General features: G+C 39.7%; 1 protein-coding gene across 4 annotated transcripts in view; it reads left to right on the top strand.

The window, feature by feature from the left end:
- LRRC3B (leucine rich repeat containing 3B) overlaps positions 1 to 10032 on the top strand; it is a 47820-nt gene extending 37788 nt beyond the window's left edge. For 3 of the 4 annotated variants that reach the window (XM_082047166.1, XM_082047164.1, XM_082047165.1), the window contains exon 2: positions 8748 to 10032. In XM_082047166.1, coding sequence (XP_081903292.1) covers positions 8911 to 9690 — 780 coding nt within the window. In that variant the 5' untranslated portion in view covers positions 8748 to 8910 and the 3' untranslated portion in view covers positions 9691 to 10032. Of the gene's footprint in view, positions 1 to 3612; positions 3751 to 8747 lie in introns of those variants that run through there. The other variant, XM_082047167.1, reaches the window with a different exon arrangement.
- Positions 10033 to 14863: the final 4831 nt, after the last annotated feature.

Genomic DNA, 14863 nt, shown 5'->3' with positions numbered 1-14863 from the left:
TCATAGTCTGTGTGTGCAACCAGTGAGATTGCCCTGAGCTGTGGCGCCTTCCCCACTGACCGCACGCAGACGATGTTGTTTTAAAGGATTGTGTTTGTCTGGAGCAATTCACTTGGTGCCCATGAAATTTGTTGTTCTGTAGCAAGCAGACAGCACAGGGATCAGGAGCGGCTGTTCTGTTCTCCTTTGGGTACTGCTGCTTCTTCTCAGCTCCAGCTCACAGGTATCCTCACTTTCCAGCTTGGTACCCACTCAGTGGTTTAATTTTATCATATATAAATAGGGAAGTGAATAAAAATACCTTTTTTTTAAAAAAAATAATTACTATTATTTTGATACTGTCACTTTTGAGCCATCATCTAAATCCTGGAAGAGATTTAGAATAAGAAAAAGGAGGCTTGCCATTTCTACATCAATCTTCTTGTGTTTTTAAACAGTTGAGGTCAGGTTGAGCCTGCAGGTGTTGGAGGAACCAGGCAGGATTTCATGGAGGTTTTTTCCCCAATGTGCACAGACTCTCTTGGCTTCCAGAGGCGCAGCTTCTCTCAAACGTGGCACAAAGATGCACAGGATAACCCAACATGTAGTTTACTGGAAGGTCTGTACCAACCGGTAATATAAGATTGAGTAAGGATAAGATGTATGGAAACAGTTCTTCCTATGGATATTTTCTCTGTTTTCATTCTTCATACATAAGTCGTCTGCAGGTGTCTGGTGGCAAATCTTTTTCTTTGACTCAGGTAAAATTTTCCAGTCCTTTGTCCTTTAGCAAACTGGACTTTTTAGGTGGCCTCATCACCTGTGTCTCCAGCTTATGGTTGTCTTGTCAATACTAATTACAAGCTAATATATATAAACTAGTGTATCACATTTTATGAGAATGGCGAAAGAAAAAGGAGTACAAAGACATAAAATATTATGGATGTGAAGAGCAAGGCAGGTTGGTGTGTGTGCTGTAACAGGAAAAAGAGTTCAAGGAAAACAATCAGGTAAAAAGAGGAGTATTTTCTGTTTCAGTGGGTAATTTGCTAAATCCAATTTAAAGCAGAAATATTCAGTATGGCAGAGTTAAGACCTATTTTAGTAGAGAATAGGAGACTAGGTTTATCAATAGGCATCTTTTCTATATACCAACATAGTCAATGTCTTAGGGAAAAAAAGAAGTTATAATAATGTCAAGTCTTTCAGAACTATAAAACATTTCAGTAATTTTCTGGAAGTCAGATAAAACGATCTTTTTACAGCATTCCCTTTTAATGGATTTTTAGTTATAAAATTTTAATATTTATTCAGAGTGCAAGTTTGCTCTAAAGGATGTCTAAAAAAAGAGCCCCAAAGGAGGATTTATTTCCTGGGCTTTTCTAATTCCGTATCAGACTTCCAAAGCTGGCACGCAAGAAGGTTGTTACTTTAAAGGGTAGGAGTTTACTTAGACTGGGCTTGAAAAGTCAAGTTGTTTTTCAGGAATCTCTTGAAGGCTTATTGGCAGCTGAGAGTTTCATTTGAAGGCAGTAGAGCTGCACACACAAATACTATCAGTTTATAGATTCATATGGAAGGCCTATGGGCTGTACGTGAGTAAGACAGGAGGCAGTTTGACATGTGCAGTGCATCTCCAATGTGGAAGGCCAGCAGTTGCTCATGGGGACACTTTTGGTATTAATTGAAGAAACAGTGACATTTGTGGTGGACTCTGATCTGACGGAGTGTGGAACTCTGTAGTGCCATTTGGGATCTGTTTTCAAATTACGTCTTCTTCAGGTACTATGCCTAAAGTTAGCAGCAAAGTCATTTAAGTTTTCTGTCTGTACATCATCAGAAGCATGGTATGGCTCAGCAGGTGAATTGTTCACCAGACCCTAAAATGCACATTCTTGGGAAGCTGGGTTGTACATAATTTTTTCCAATTTTTCTGGTGGTTGATAAGTGTCAAACTAGACAGATTGAGTGTAATCATGATGCAGCCAACAGGCCACCCTCTGGTTAATCTGTTGGCTGCTTCCTTTTGCCTCTTCCCATTCTTGCTTGCTCATTTGAGCACATAAGCTACAATAACAAGAAATTCCTCTTTAATCATGACACCTTCAGTAACCACAAATACAAACTGTGCGTGCAGATGCCAAGCATCTCTAATTAGCTGTGACCCCTTTGACATTGCAGGAGTAATGGTTGCAATGTTTTTTGTCACAGTATCCAGCTTTGAAGACCAGAAGAGGACATTATTCTAGTAACTCACATTATTGGTAGGGAAAATGGAGCTACTGTCACTGAATTTCCTTCACAGTGAGACATTTGTGCCATGCAGCTCTCCTTGCACATGACAAGAGGATGGTGTTGTTGCTCAAATGCCAGCAAAGACCTAACTTAGCTTATGGAATCTGCACAGTTGATCATGCATAAGAGATCAGGAGCAAAAAACCCTTTGTAGCCAGACTTGTTGATCCTAGAAGCCACATAAAAATCTGTAGGTGACTTAACAGCTGTGCTCTCACTTTCATACTGTGCCCATACTGGACTCCATAAGCTTGCCTTGCTCCTGTGCCCTCACTAAATACCCCAGGATCCCAGTGCTACTGTAGTTGCCTTTAGCATCACTCATGCTTTTGGGACACCACTGCAGTCCCGCTTCATCTGCTGGAGAAGAATTGGGCCCTTTCTGTTGACCAGTGCCGGCTGCAGGCATTGCAGTTTTCAATGCATCTCATCAATTTGCTGAGCATACTTCTCAGATGGTTTTGCCAGGATTCAGAAAGCTGTAGTGGATCAGCCCGGTAGCAGACCACCAAACAATGGCCATGACCTTTTTTGGTGCAAACTTGGCTTTAGGAAGTGCTTTGGAGGTTCTTCTCGGTCCAGCTGCTAAGCTGGTCATCTCCAGTTGTCATATAAAATCCACTTTTTGTCGCACATCACAATCCGATCGAGAAATGATTCATTGTTGTTGTGTAGAATAAGAGGACGCTTCAGAACACTGACTTTTTTTAATTTATTTTTGGTCAGCTCATGAGGCACCCACTTCTCGAGTTTTTTCACTTTTCCAGTTTGCTTCAAATGCTGAATGACTGTAGAATAGTTGACGTCAAGTTCTTCGGCAGGTTCTGATGTAGTTGTAAGAGGATCAGCTTTGATGATTGTCTCAATTGGTTGTTGTCAACTTCCTGATGGCCAGCTGCTACACTCCTCATCTTCAAGGCTCTCGTTTCCTTTGCAAAACTTCTTGTACCACCACAGCACTGTATGTTCGTCAGCAGTTCCTGGGCCAAATGCGTTGTTGATGTTGCAGGTTGTCTCCTCTGCTTTATGACCCGTTTTGAACTCAAATAAGAAAATCACTCAGATTTGCTTTTTGTCTAGCATCATTTCCATAGTCTAAAATAAATATAAAATAAACAGCAAATAATAAGTCAGTAGCAAAAAAAAAAAAACCCATACAGCGAGAAAAGTGCATTAAAATGATGTATAACATAAGCACATTTATTTAAGAATCTATTCCAATATCAAATGGCAAATTTCAACATTGCAAACACCACAAGTTCTTTTGCACCAGCCTAGCTGTGATCAGCCCATCAGTCCATGGGGCAGGAAGAGGGAAAAAAGAGGGAACACTGCGTAGTGAGCAGGAAGAGGAACATGATGGGAAGAAACATGTACTCAAAATGCGACCCAAAGGAGACCATTCTTCAGCTGCAGCTTGATGCCATAGCACCTTCAGTCTTTTTCTCTCAGCATCGCATGACATCACATCCCAAAGTAAGAGCATCTTCCAGAATACCAGCAATATTTACCAGTTGTTATTGCTAGAAGAGTGCTTTCTGCACAGTGCCTGTGCTGTTTGCCTTAGGGAACAAGAATGTTTTTTAGGATCATATCTTTCTCCATTTTCTCATTTCTGCTTGTTCGCGAGTGATAACAACAACAAAAACAAAAAATCTGCCCTCCCATCTCTTGTCACTGAGGAGTCATTACAGTCTGTGATCTAGTGAAAGCCAGGGTGGTACTAACTGCAGAGAGCTGCTGCTGATTTTTCCCATCAATGTCTGACCACAAGCAAGATGGGAGATGATGCTGTGTGTGAGTCGGGGGTTCTTACTTTGGCATCGACCTGTGTGATCCTGTTCTGCAGACTTCATTTGTGGCCCTCATTTCTGTGATTTAGGACAGGAATCATCCCATAAAGTCTTTTATATTAAATACATTGGGCCATGGTTTTGTCTTTATCATATGAGATCTTGCTTGCTGAATAACCATCAGGAAAAGGGTGACGTTCTTGATCTCAAGATAAATGTTTGGAAATTCACCTGAAAGTGTGTGAGAATTCAGGTGAAATTCCAAGTAAAGTGTTGTGATACTGGAGTGACTTGAACAAAAGCATTTGGCTGTCACAGGTGATTTTTGTAGTGCTAGAAAGGGATCTTTGAAGCACCCTTCTGAACTCCAGGCACACACTGTATGGAGAAGGTATCTGGTGAACAAGCAGGAAGGAATCTCTCTCCTCCATTTGGAGGATATACATTTCAGGAGGACTGTCACCAACATGTGGCTCCGCTGAATTCATCTTCATGGAGATGCAAGCTGATCCTGATGGCTGAGGGGGTGGTGTGTGTTTAAAATACTATAGGCAGAATACCTCTTAAGGCTGATTTTTGTCTCTGCTTTTGAGTCCTCTGAGATTGGTGGCTGGCCTCCAAGTGCAAGGGACTGGCAGCTGCTCCATTCTTGCTTTTTATGGGGTCAGAAGCTGTGTGGAGGGACAGTGAGGAACTGCTCACACATGTGTGAGCATTTGGGTAATGACTGAAGAGCTGCCATGTGGACTCTGGAAGTCTCCACCATAGTAGAAACCACTTTTAACTCCCCTTGATTTTCCCCTTCTCTTTGTTAAGTCAGACATCTTTAACTATATATGTGATTGATTCTTTTTTTATGCATTTTTTGTTGTCTAAGTTTTGTCCTAAACAACAGAGAGTCTCAGTCTGTGTCATATTTATGCTGTTCTGTGGGATGGTTGTAGGATTTCCTATCCACCCATATTTTGCTCTGAAGACAAAACAGCATAAATGAATATTGCAAGTAGTCTTGTCGTGGACTTTCTGTAGGCTCTTTTTTCCAGATCGGTGGTTGGAGGCACAAATGCTTTTTTACATCACTAATTTATTGTGGGGAGGAGTTATTAATAAAATGTCTAATTTAGTAATATTGCATTCAAGTACTAAGATACAGTCTGTACACCTTGCTTGCTGGAAACATCTGCAAATACCTGACACCTGAAGCTCAGAAGAAATCTCACTGTGCATTAAAAGCAAATGTGCTTTCCTTGAGGATTTCAAGATTTGTACATTTTCCTGTGCTGTTTGTACTGAGTGAGTGATCTTGGGAAAGCATGAGAAGAGGAAAGCTTGAAAACCAGTTTCAGTTGCAAGACTGTAAAGAATTCTTTTGTGCAATCCTCCCTCTGCAGTTTTATTGCCCTGCAATATTGACTTGTATGTTAGGTTTGCTATGTTTGTACTTCTATTTTAGAAATGTACACAAAAAAGCCTTTTTATACCATGCTGTTACCTGTGCTTCTGGTATTGCTGTCATTTCCCTGTGTCTTCATTTACGTTTAAATTTATTTTTAATTTTTTTTTTATTGGCAGTTTTCTAATTAATTCATATATTTATTTTAATTCTGAGTCTGTCATTCCTTTCTCTGTAGTCTTTTAGTGTTTCCACATGGTATGTATCTCTTGTCTTTATTCCAGCTTTGTTACCTTCTTTATTCGTTGTGTTCCAAGCAGAGAAAATTATATAGATGCTCAGAAAGCAAAAAATCTTCCTTTTGGCATTTCAAATGTGCGGATCGTAGTTCTCTTTTCTCTTGTTGCAGTCACTAAGCTGCCTGTGAGTCAAGAAAGTTATTGCTGTAAGTTTGTTGGTGAAACCCAAACCTCAGATATCCCTTGGATCAGATATTCTGATTATAGAAGTAAACAAAGCTCTGTTTCCCTTGACTGATGCTCAGTCCCATTGGGTTGCTTCCAGTTAATTTACTGAGAATTCGCTGAGCTTTTTTCTTGCTCAGCTAAGTTTTGTTGACGGGGTTGTTAATTATGGTTTTAAACTTGTATTTGCACTTTCTAACTACTTAAAAGATTGGGAGTTTTTCTCCCTCTTTATCCATTTACTTAGTTTTCTCTTTTGAAAAGGCATTGCTTCATTAAACACTTTCCTGCTTAGTCTGTAATGATCCTTCTTCTTCCACTCTGAACACATTAATACATTAAAGTAAAAGAACTTTGTTTGCCTTCAGTGTGATGAAGAAGTTCCACATCAGTTTTGGTGCATGGGGCATCTTTGACACGTGATCTCTGGTGGCATAGCAGCACTATGGAGGGCTTGGCAGGATCCATGGTGTAATTTCAGGTTGACAGGCGCTTTTTAGCCTGTAATGACTCAAATATGAGGCTTAATTGTCACACTCTGGTGAGAACAGTGTGATTTTTATGCTTCTACAAAATTAAGCATCTGCTTCAGGTCTTTGCTCCTTCAGCCCAGTCCATCGGTTCCTGTGGCAGGACTCCAGTGTCATTGGTGGAAAGCCACTGTATAGTAGTCGTCAGTGATGAGATGCTTATTCTGTGGTGATGAGCTGGACCACTCATCTGCTCTCTTTGTGCAGCACAGTAGTGAGACTTGTGAACATGGAGGGAAGATAGGTGGCTGTTTTTCCAGGGACAGGCTTTGCAGCAGCACCCGGCACCATGGGAGGGAGGAGTAGGTTGCCAGCTCCAGCTTGGCCTCCAAATGCACTGCATGTTTTAGCAAGTGCTTAGCACTTCTGGGCAGGCTGGGAAGAAACAACTTCTGTAACTTGTCTCCTTCTGTAGGAGATTCTGTCTGATCTGAAGGCCAAGCATTGTGGTGACCAAAGAGTGGCAGGGAGAAATGGCAAGGATGCACCCAGTGCAACCGGCTTCTCTCATGGAAACCCTGTTTCTTCCACAGAGATCCTGCAGGACTCTCTGTTCTAGACATGCTGCCTCACTTGCATTTCCGCACAGGAAGCTTTTTGTGCTCTGTTTACTTCTCTTCTTAATGGTTCACAATTCCAGGGTTAACTTCACTATCTTGTTGCCAACAATTTCCTTTCTTTTTAATTTTACACTAGAAGATTTCCATGTTATGGCGTCCAAGTGTAAAATTTCTGTGTGGGTTCCTGGGCTTATCTCTCTCTTGATCAACAGATAAGTTGAAGAGTAGTGGTGATACACTACTGCTCTTTGCAGAGCTGCAGTGAGCGTGTTGAGCTTTTTCTGCTCCTGAGCCATAGCCATGGAGCAATCACACATAATGTACATGTTATTCAGATGTTTGGGGTTTTGTTTGTTTGTTTGTTTGTTTTCTGTGATGTTACCGACATGCTGCGCCTCAGCAAAAGGGTTAAATAAAGCATGAGCTGTGGGTTTGAAATACTGCATGACACATCTGATCCGTATTACTGTGATGTGCCAGAAACTACAGTTAGTATGTGAGTTCTACAGGCAAAAGTGGTTGCAATGTAATTTCTTCTTTTTCCTGTAGAATCACATGTATCCTTCCTGCAGGGATTTTGTTGTTCAGTGGACGATACTGTGCGTTCAGGAAAAAGAAAATAATTTATATGTGAATAGAACCTGGAGGCTGCAAATATCCAAACTGCTACAAAGACAGAGGGCATGTATGTGAAAACAAATGGACCTGTTGTGGTTAGAAAATTCATAGTTTACCATAATAGGGGAAGAAATAAATTAGGTTGTCTTTGAAAGCTTATGGGTCAGCATTTCAGGCTTCTGTGTTTGTGCTCCAATTAAAGGAAAAAATAGAAAAGCTTCTGGATATTTACTATTTTTAAGCCAACTTTAGAAGGGACAAGCAGAAACAATATTTTTCATATGTTCTATTAGCAAATTACATGCCATGAATAAGAGGTTTTTTTGTTTGGCTTGTACGTAGGTTTGTGAGAGTTTTATTTGGTTGGGGGGATGTGAGGTTTTTGGCAATTGTTACATTTCTTTCTTTTTCTCTGTGTTCATAGAAAATTTTCAAGAAAACTGCAAGTAGGAATGATTTCTGTGGGTCTCACAGCAGTGTCTCACAAAATGCTGGGAGGTACAAGAAATCCAGTGGTTCAAAGCAGAAGAGAAGGAGGGGAAGGCAAACAAGGAGATGGTGGATGTTTGTGGTGTCTTTCAACAGCATTTGGTTTACTTAATTTTTGCTCTTAATACAGCAAAAATATTTCCCTACTGAAGTACTTTGATTTGGATTTAAAATAGCACAAAATATTTTGAGATGTTTGCATTGACCACTACAAATTCCTCACTTACCTGTCACTGTTGCCAGAGGTCCAACTCTTAGTTCCTATTAATGCATCTTCTACTTTAGTAAGGGAAAATGTAATTTAGTTTTAGAGCTGTTTTAGAAAAGTCTGTGATAAAAACAAAATAGTGCCTCCTCTAAAAAGTATTAAAGCCCAAACCTGTGCAATTTGTAATAAGTGTAGTCTATCCTCATAAAACTGTACTGAGGATTTATGTACTAAACTCAGATTAATGCTAATAGGAGTTACCTAAATAAATCCATTGGTGCACTGATGGGATAATAGATCATTTATTTAGTGTTGCACTTCATGTTGACTTCATTTTATTTCTATTATTTTTTTAACGAAAACAAACTTGAGATTGGAGTTTATGGTAAGAGGGATTTGTTTTCCTTCCTCTCTGTAGGTGTGCTTCTAAGAAGATTATTGACCATGAGGAAGCCCGCATGTTAGTCAGTTTTTACTAATCTCACCGAAGAAGATGAAGCCACATTTCGACTTCGCCGATCCTTTTCCCATCACTGTTGGCTGAATGAGAAATGGTCGTGTGATTATGCTGACACCCCAGCATGAATTTGGTAGACCTGTGGTTAACTCGTTCCCTCTCCATGTGTCTGCTCTTACAAAGTTTTGTCCTCATGATACTGTGTTTTCATTCTGCCAGTATGTGCCCGAAAGGCTGCCTCTGTTCTCACTCTGGAGGTCTGAATGTCAGCTGTAGCAACGCGAACCTCAAGGAAATACCCAGAGATCTTCCTCCAGAAACAGTCTTACTTTATTTGGACTCCAATCAGATAACATCTATCCCCAATGAAATTTTTAAGGACTTGCACCAACTGAGAGTCCTCAATTTGTCAAAAAATGGGATCGAGTTTATAGACGAACACGCCTTTAAAGGGGTGGCAGAAACCTTGCAGACTCTGGATTTGTCTGACAACCGGATTCAAAGCGTGCACAAAAACGCTTTCAACAACTTAAAGGCCAGAGCGAGAATTGCAAACAATCCCTGGCACTGTGACTGCACGCTGCAGCAGGTGTTGAGGAGCATGGCCTCCAACCACGAGACAGCCAACAACGTCATCTGCAAGACTTCTGTGCTGGATGAACACGCTGGGAGACCGTTCCTCAATGCTGCCAACGATGCTGACCTCTGCAACCTTCCTAAAAAGACTACTGACTACGCCATGCTGGTCACCATGTTTGGCTGGTTCACCATGGTGATCTCATACGTGGTTTATTATGTCCGGCAAAATCAGGAGGATGCAAGGAGGCACCTTGAGTACTTGAAATCCCTGCCAAGCAGGCAAAAGAAACCAGACGAAGCTGATGACATTAGCACTGTGGTATAGTATTCTGAATACAATGACTGCCTTTGTGATGGAAACTAGATTTGGATGACACTAAAACCAGAGGTTTACTTCTAACGTTCATTGTAAACATTAAGACTTTTTGTTTTTTGGGTTTTTTTTGTTTGTTTTGTTTTTTCCTTGTTTAACTAAATTACGCCACTGTTGAGCTTTCTAACAGAAAGTTTTGTCCGGGTGGTATACTTTAATTATTTCTCTGGTGGTATCCTAAAGCAAGTGAATTAATATGTAAACATTAGTTTAGACCCATTCCACTATTTAATAACGAAATTTATTTTTTTAATTTAAAAAACAAATAAAAGCTTAAATTTGAACCATGTAAAACAGAGTAATTTATTGATCAGAAACCTGTCCAGTGCCAGAGCACACTGGGTTTGATCAGATAGAAGAGAGAAGCAACGACGAAGTGGCTGTGAAAGGTCCTGGAGTGGAAGGTCCCTGAGGGGCACTTCTCTCCTTGGGGTGCCAGGTGAAGAGCTGGTGGATGGTAGCACATTTTTGGGGCCACTCGCTGTGATGGGCGAGGGGCACAGTGTGGGGTGAGCAGAGTGCCCTGACTCCGGGTGCAAGGGACCAAGGCCTGGGTAAAACCAGAGGGCATCTCAGCAGCACTGGGGAGGAGCCAACACGAAGGAGCTGCATTGCAGGACATCAGGGAGAGGTAAGTGGGGTAACGTGGTGGGTTTTCATCTCACACTCCCTTACTGTGTCCCAGGAGCTTCAGGTAGGTGTCCCCAGCGCTGGGGAGGAAGGCGAGAAAGCAGCAGCAAACTTAGTGTCGTGTTCAAACTAGAGTACCACTAGTGGTGGAGAGGAAAAGAAAAATAAAATGGTTAAATAAAATTAGACTTTTTAATTTGTATATTGGTTCGTAACTAAAAGTAGCTTTATTTTTTAGGGTGCTTTTTTAAAAAGGTGAATGAAATAAGTGAATGTATAGGCTGGGCATATTCTATTGCGTGGTTTTTTTATGATTTTATGGATAAATGCTTAGGAAAATACAAAGTCCATGCAGTTAAATTCAGTTTTGAATATGAAATGGATACTTGAAATCTCCGTTGTCTTGAAAAATGTGATGGTTTTCTCCTTTCAAAGGGAACAAATTCACAAGAATGTATTCCTCTTGTCCTTTATTACTATAATAAAACAATACTTGTCTCTGGGTTCATATAGACACTGAAGTATGGATTGCAAAAGGGTGGATTAAATACTGTATGAAACACTGTTTTGCAAAAACAAATGTTAAAGGACAGCCTGAAAAAATTCAAAAAACTGTTATCTCCCATCAGATTTTTCATTACTTCTGTTACAATGATATTCTTCTATATTTTAGAGGGCACAAGCTTGTTTATTTTACTTCTTTCAGCACGTTGTTAAAAGAATATCTAAAATTTATTCTAAAACAGGTGAGAGAATGGGAAAAAGAAATACCCAACATTTTATTTTTTTTTTTAAATGTGCATAGAGTCAACATCTTATGTTATCTTTGTGGGCCAAGTCCTGCCTGAGTAGCAGTTCTTGTGACCAGCTTAGCTATTTACATTTTCCTATCTCAGTGAACAGTTTTGGGCATATTAAAAGAATGTTAATGCTTGTAAAGGGTGCAATCTATCAAAAAAAATCTGTTATCTGATATTTCTCTCTGTGTGTGTGTGTGTGTGTGTGTGTCCCTCTGCCTTTTCCCTTTGCCATTAAGTAAAAAAAATTACTTTCTAAGGCAAGGAGGCTGTTCATTACGCATCCTGCTTAGTTTGCATTTTATACCCTCCTTTTTTCGAGCTCTATCTTGGTGAACTTTCCAGCATTGCCAAAGTGCCACCTCCAGCTCCCCGAGCTCTGTGTGGCCTCCTGCAGGAGCCAAAAGCTGTAGGGCTAAATCCACACATGAATCTGAAGAGAGCAGATAAAATGTTATATTGTGCTGGCAATATAACAAACCCTACTGAGTGGGACATGTAGTGCCTCTGTGTAGGCTGAGCCAAGTTCATTCCTGATAGAATCTTCCTAATTTCTCTTAAATCTCCTTCAGTGCAAAATTGGTCTTTTTTTTTTTTTCTACAGCTATGTTCCCCAAGCGATATTTTGGATCCTGGCTATGCTACTTTTGAAAAAAGCAAGGGGGACTAGCTAAAAGAAGGGACTGAGCTGGAGGTGCTAACTTAATCAAGAATCCAGTGCTGTTTATTCACAAATAAGTACAGGAATTTTCTCCACAAAATTTGGACAAAATTAGTTAAATAACATTTAGAAAAACATGGACAGTCTTAAAACATGTGAAGTCTTGTTTATCTTTATTTTTTTCATTTTTCCACTTTATTACTTGATCTGTAAGCCTGGATCTGGAGCTAGTACAGTTTTGCCCCAACTGAGCTTCTGACTCTTTATGTGTTTAGATCCTGCCCAAAACCAATTCAAACCCAGTTAAGCAGTACTCTGTAGAAAGGCTCTGGAGGGATGGTTTCATATCAGTTCTCCAAGTCTACTGGTTTTCTTTAATTGATGCTCTCTCAGACATCTCTCCTCACAAAGCTTTTCTTCTTTTAAAGCCAGTACTGACATGCCCGTTGAAAATCTGAGAATCAAGGTAATACTCTAATAACCAATAGATGTAAACTCGTCAAGCCGAATTTGGCTGACGACAAAGAAAATAAATTAAATCACTGTCCCTCAGCTCTGTGGACTTGACAGTGCTAGTATTAGTGACAGCTCAAATACTTGAACTGCATCTCTTTGTTTAATTAAAAAGAAACAGAAAAGAAAGATAAAGACCTTTATCATATGAAAGAACTTGTTTTTATCATGTTTACCGCACACCTTTCTGTCCAAAACTACTGCCTGTAGAAAAGCCTACATGGTACCCTTTGAAGTCAATGACATTTTTAAAATTTTGATTGCATAATACTTCAAGGAATTATTTTAATTACTAAAAGAGTTTTGCTCAAAAATGGGTGAATTGGTATATTTTTTGCTGTGATACCTTAGTATATAAATACGATGAAAGGAAATAGATTTTTCCATATTCACAGGAGGTAGTATATGATAGACAGTAAAGAGGGAAATGCATAGCACAGTGATTCTTAATTTTTTATCTATAAGATATTTCACGAAAAGTAGAACTAGGCCTCAGTAGGTTAGATGTGATTCATTTCACTAGCCTAATTTTTTAAAAAAACTTCCTAATTTTTGTTTCTAAAAGGTAAAGGATAAGCCTCCTTTTTTTTTTTGTTTTGTTTTGTTTTTTTTTTCTTAAAACTATTACTGATTTTTCTATGCTCATTTTCTAGTGTTATTATGGTCTGTGGGTAGGATTTGTGATGGTGCATTTGGGCTGTGTGCATTCAGGCTCATGCTTTGTACTTTTATTCTGCTCTCGATTTTGTACAGAATTAGATACAGATATCTTCACCAATAATGTATATTGTGTTTTATAAGTCTTCAACAGCAAGATTTTGCACAGCAATTGCCATAATTTTCAGGGACAGTGTACAAATAGAAAATGTGGTGGTGTAGGTTCTGGTCTTCCCAGGAAGTAAAGAGGAGAATTCTGTTTTACCAAAGAGGTGCAGTACAGATATTCACCACAGTGCTTTTCAGTTTGAAAGAGGCAAATCATAAGCATTAGGAAGCTAGCAAGAGAAGGGAAAGTGAAAAGAGCAGCTGGAAGTTAAAATGCTTGAAGTTATCATGGAGTCTGGCCGCATGTTTAGATGTTCAGTAGGGTCTCAGAGTGAATCTAAATAGATTTTAAAAGGGTGTCCTTCTACTTCCACACTGGGAGAAAAGCTGTCATTGCTAAACAAGAGTAAATGAGATTTCAGGAGTTAAAAACATAGTCTTTAAATTGTAGGACTGAAATCTGAAGAAGGAAAATAGAAGAGTGTGTAAATTGTGGGAGGTTAGATGTAAAGCAAAAACAAATGGGAACGTTTTTTTCTAAGCAAAGCAGAACCAGGAATCCCTCCTTAGCAAGGGCCAAGAGCTGATCAGGTACTAAGGGGGAGCTGTGGACAGATATGGCAAATATTCTGAAAGAAACTAGGCTAGCATGTGAGAAGGGGAAAAATAATCCTATGGATCAGTTACTGGTTAAAAGATAAGAAATAAAAGGAAGAAGAAATTATCTGTTTTCTTGAAGGAGGGTGGTTGCTGAAACGGTGTCCCAAAGATCTCAGAAAGGGACCAATGCTGTGCAACTTAATTCTGGATGACCTGGAAAAAGCAGTTAATAATGAACTGATAACATTTGTGGATGATAAACAGTTACTGAGGGCAGTCCAGCCTACAGCTAACTGTGAAGAAATGTAGCAGGTTCTCACGTTTCTGAGTTAGCAGATGATGATAAAACGAAGGTTGGATTTGGTGTGAATAATTGAAAAGCACTACAGATGGCACATCCTTAGCTGTGAACACAAGGATGTTCTCTGAATTGGCTATAATCAAAAGGAAAAAAACATCTTGGAGGCACATTGGGAGCTCTTTGATGACTAACACCAGAAATTATTGGGAGGGAAATAACCAAACAGCGTGGTGGAACGGCTTGGTAAACCACTGAATAAAATCTCTGATGAACCCATATCTAGAACATTGCATTCAGTTCAGGCTCTCCTCCTCCCTCCAAAAAGCAGATCTGTAGCCTCCAAACTACAGAAGATGTAGAGAAAGGCAAAAAGATAATCAAGGATATGAAGTTGCTTCCATAGGAGAAGACTTCAAACATCCGCAAGCATGGGGAGGAGAAGCCAGAAGACAGCATCATAAAAACAGGAGTAGTACACAAAAGGTAACTTGAAGGACTGATATTCATTTCTTGAACAGAAAATAGAGCAGTTCTGATTAAAGAATACCAGGCAGCAGGTGTTGTGTTTTGGTTTTGTTTGTTGTTTTTGTTTGTTTGCTTTTTTTTTCATATTTTTTTGTTAGCATGCATTTTCATTATAAAGTACAGGATACTGTGGAGGAAAAAAAACACATTCAAAGGTAGGACTTCACAAATTCATGGAAGTCAAAGTTGCCAGAGATTATTTAATGCTGCTAACATTGATATATAGTTCTGAAGAAGGAAAGCCCCTGCTCATGCCAGGAAGCAGGGATAGTTTCCCTAGGAAAGGTTCACAAGTCTGTGCTGCTCTGATTCTCCCTGAGGTGCTGCTGCAGG

Source organism: Streptopelia decaocto (assembly GCF_964273445.1).
Source record: "Streptopelia decaocto genome assembly, chromosome: 2".
Lineage (NCBI taxonomy): Eukaryota > Metazoa > Chordata > Aves > Columbiformes > Columbidae > Streptopelia > Streptopelia decaocto.
This window is presented reverse-complemented; position numbering and strand designations above follow the sequence as displayed.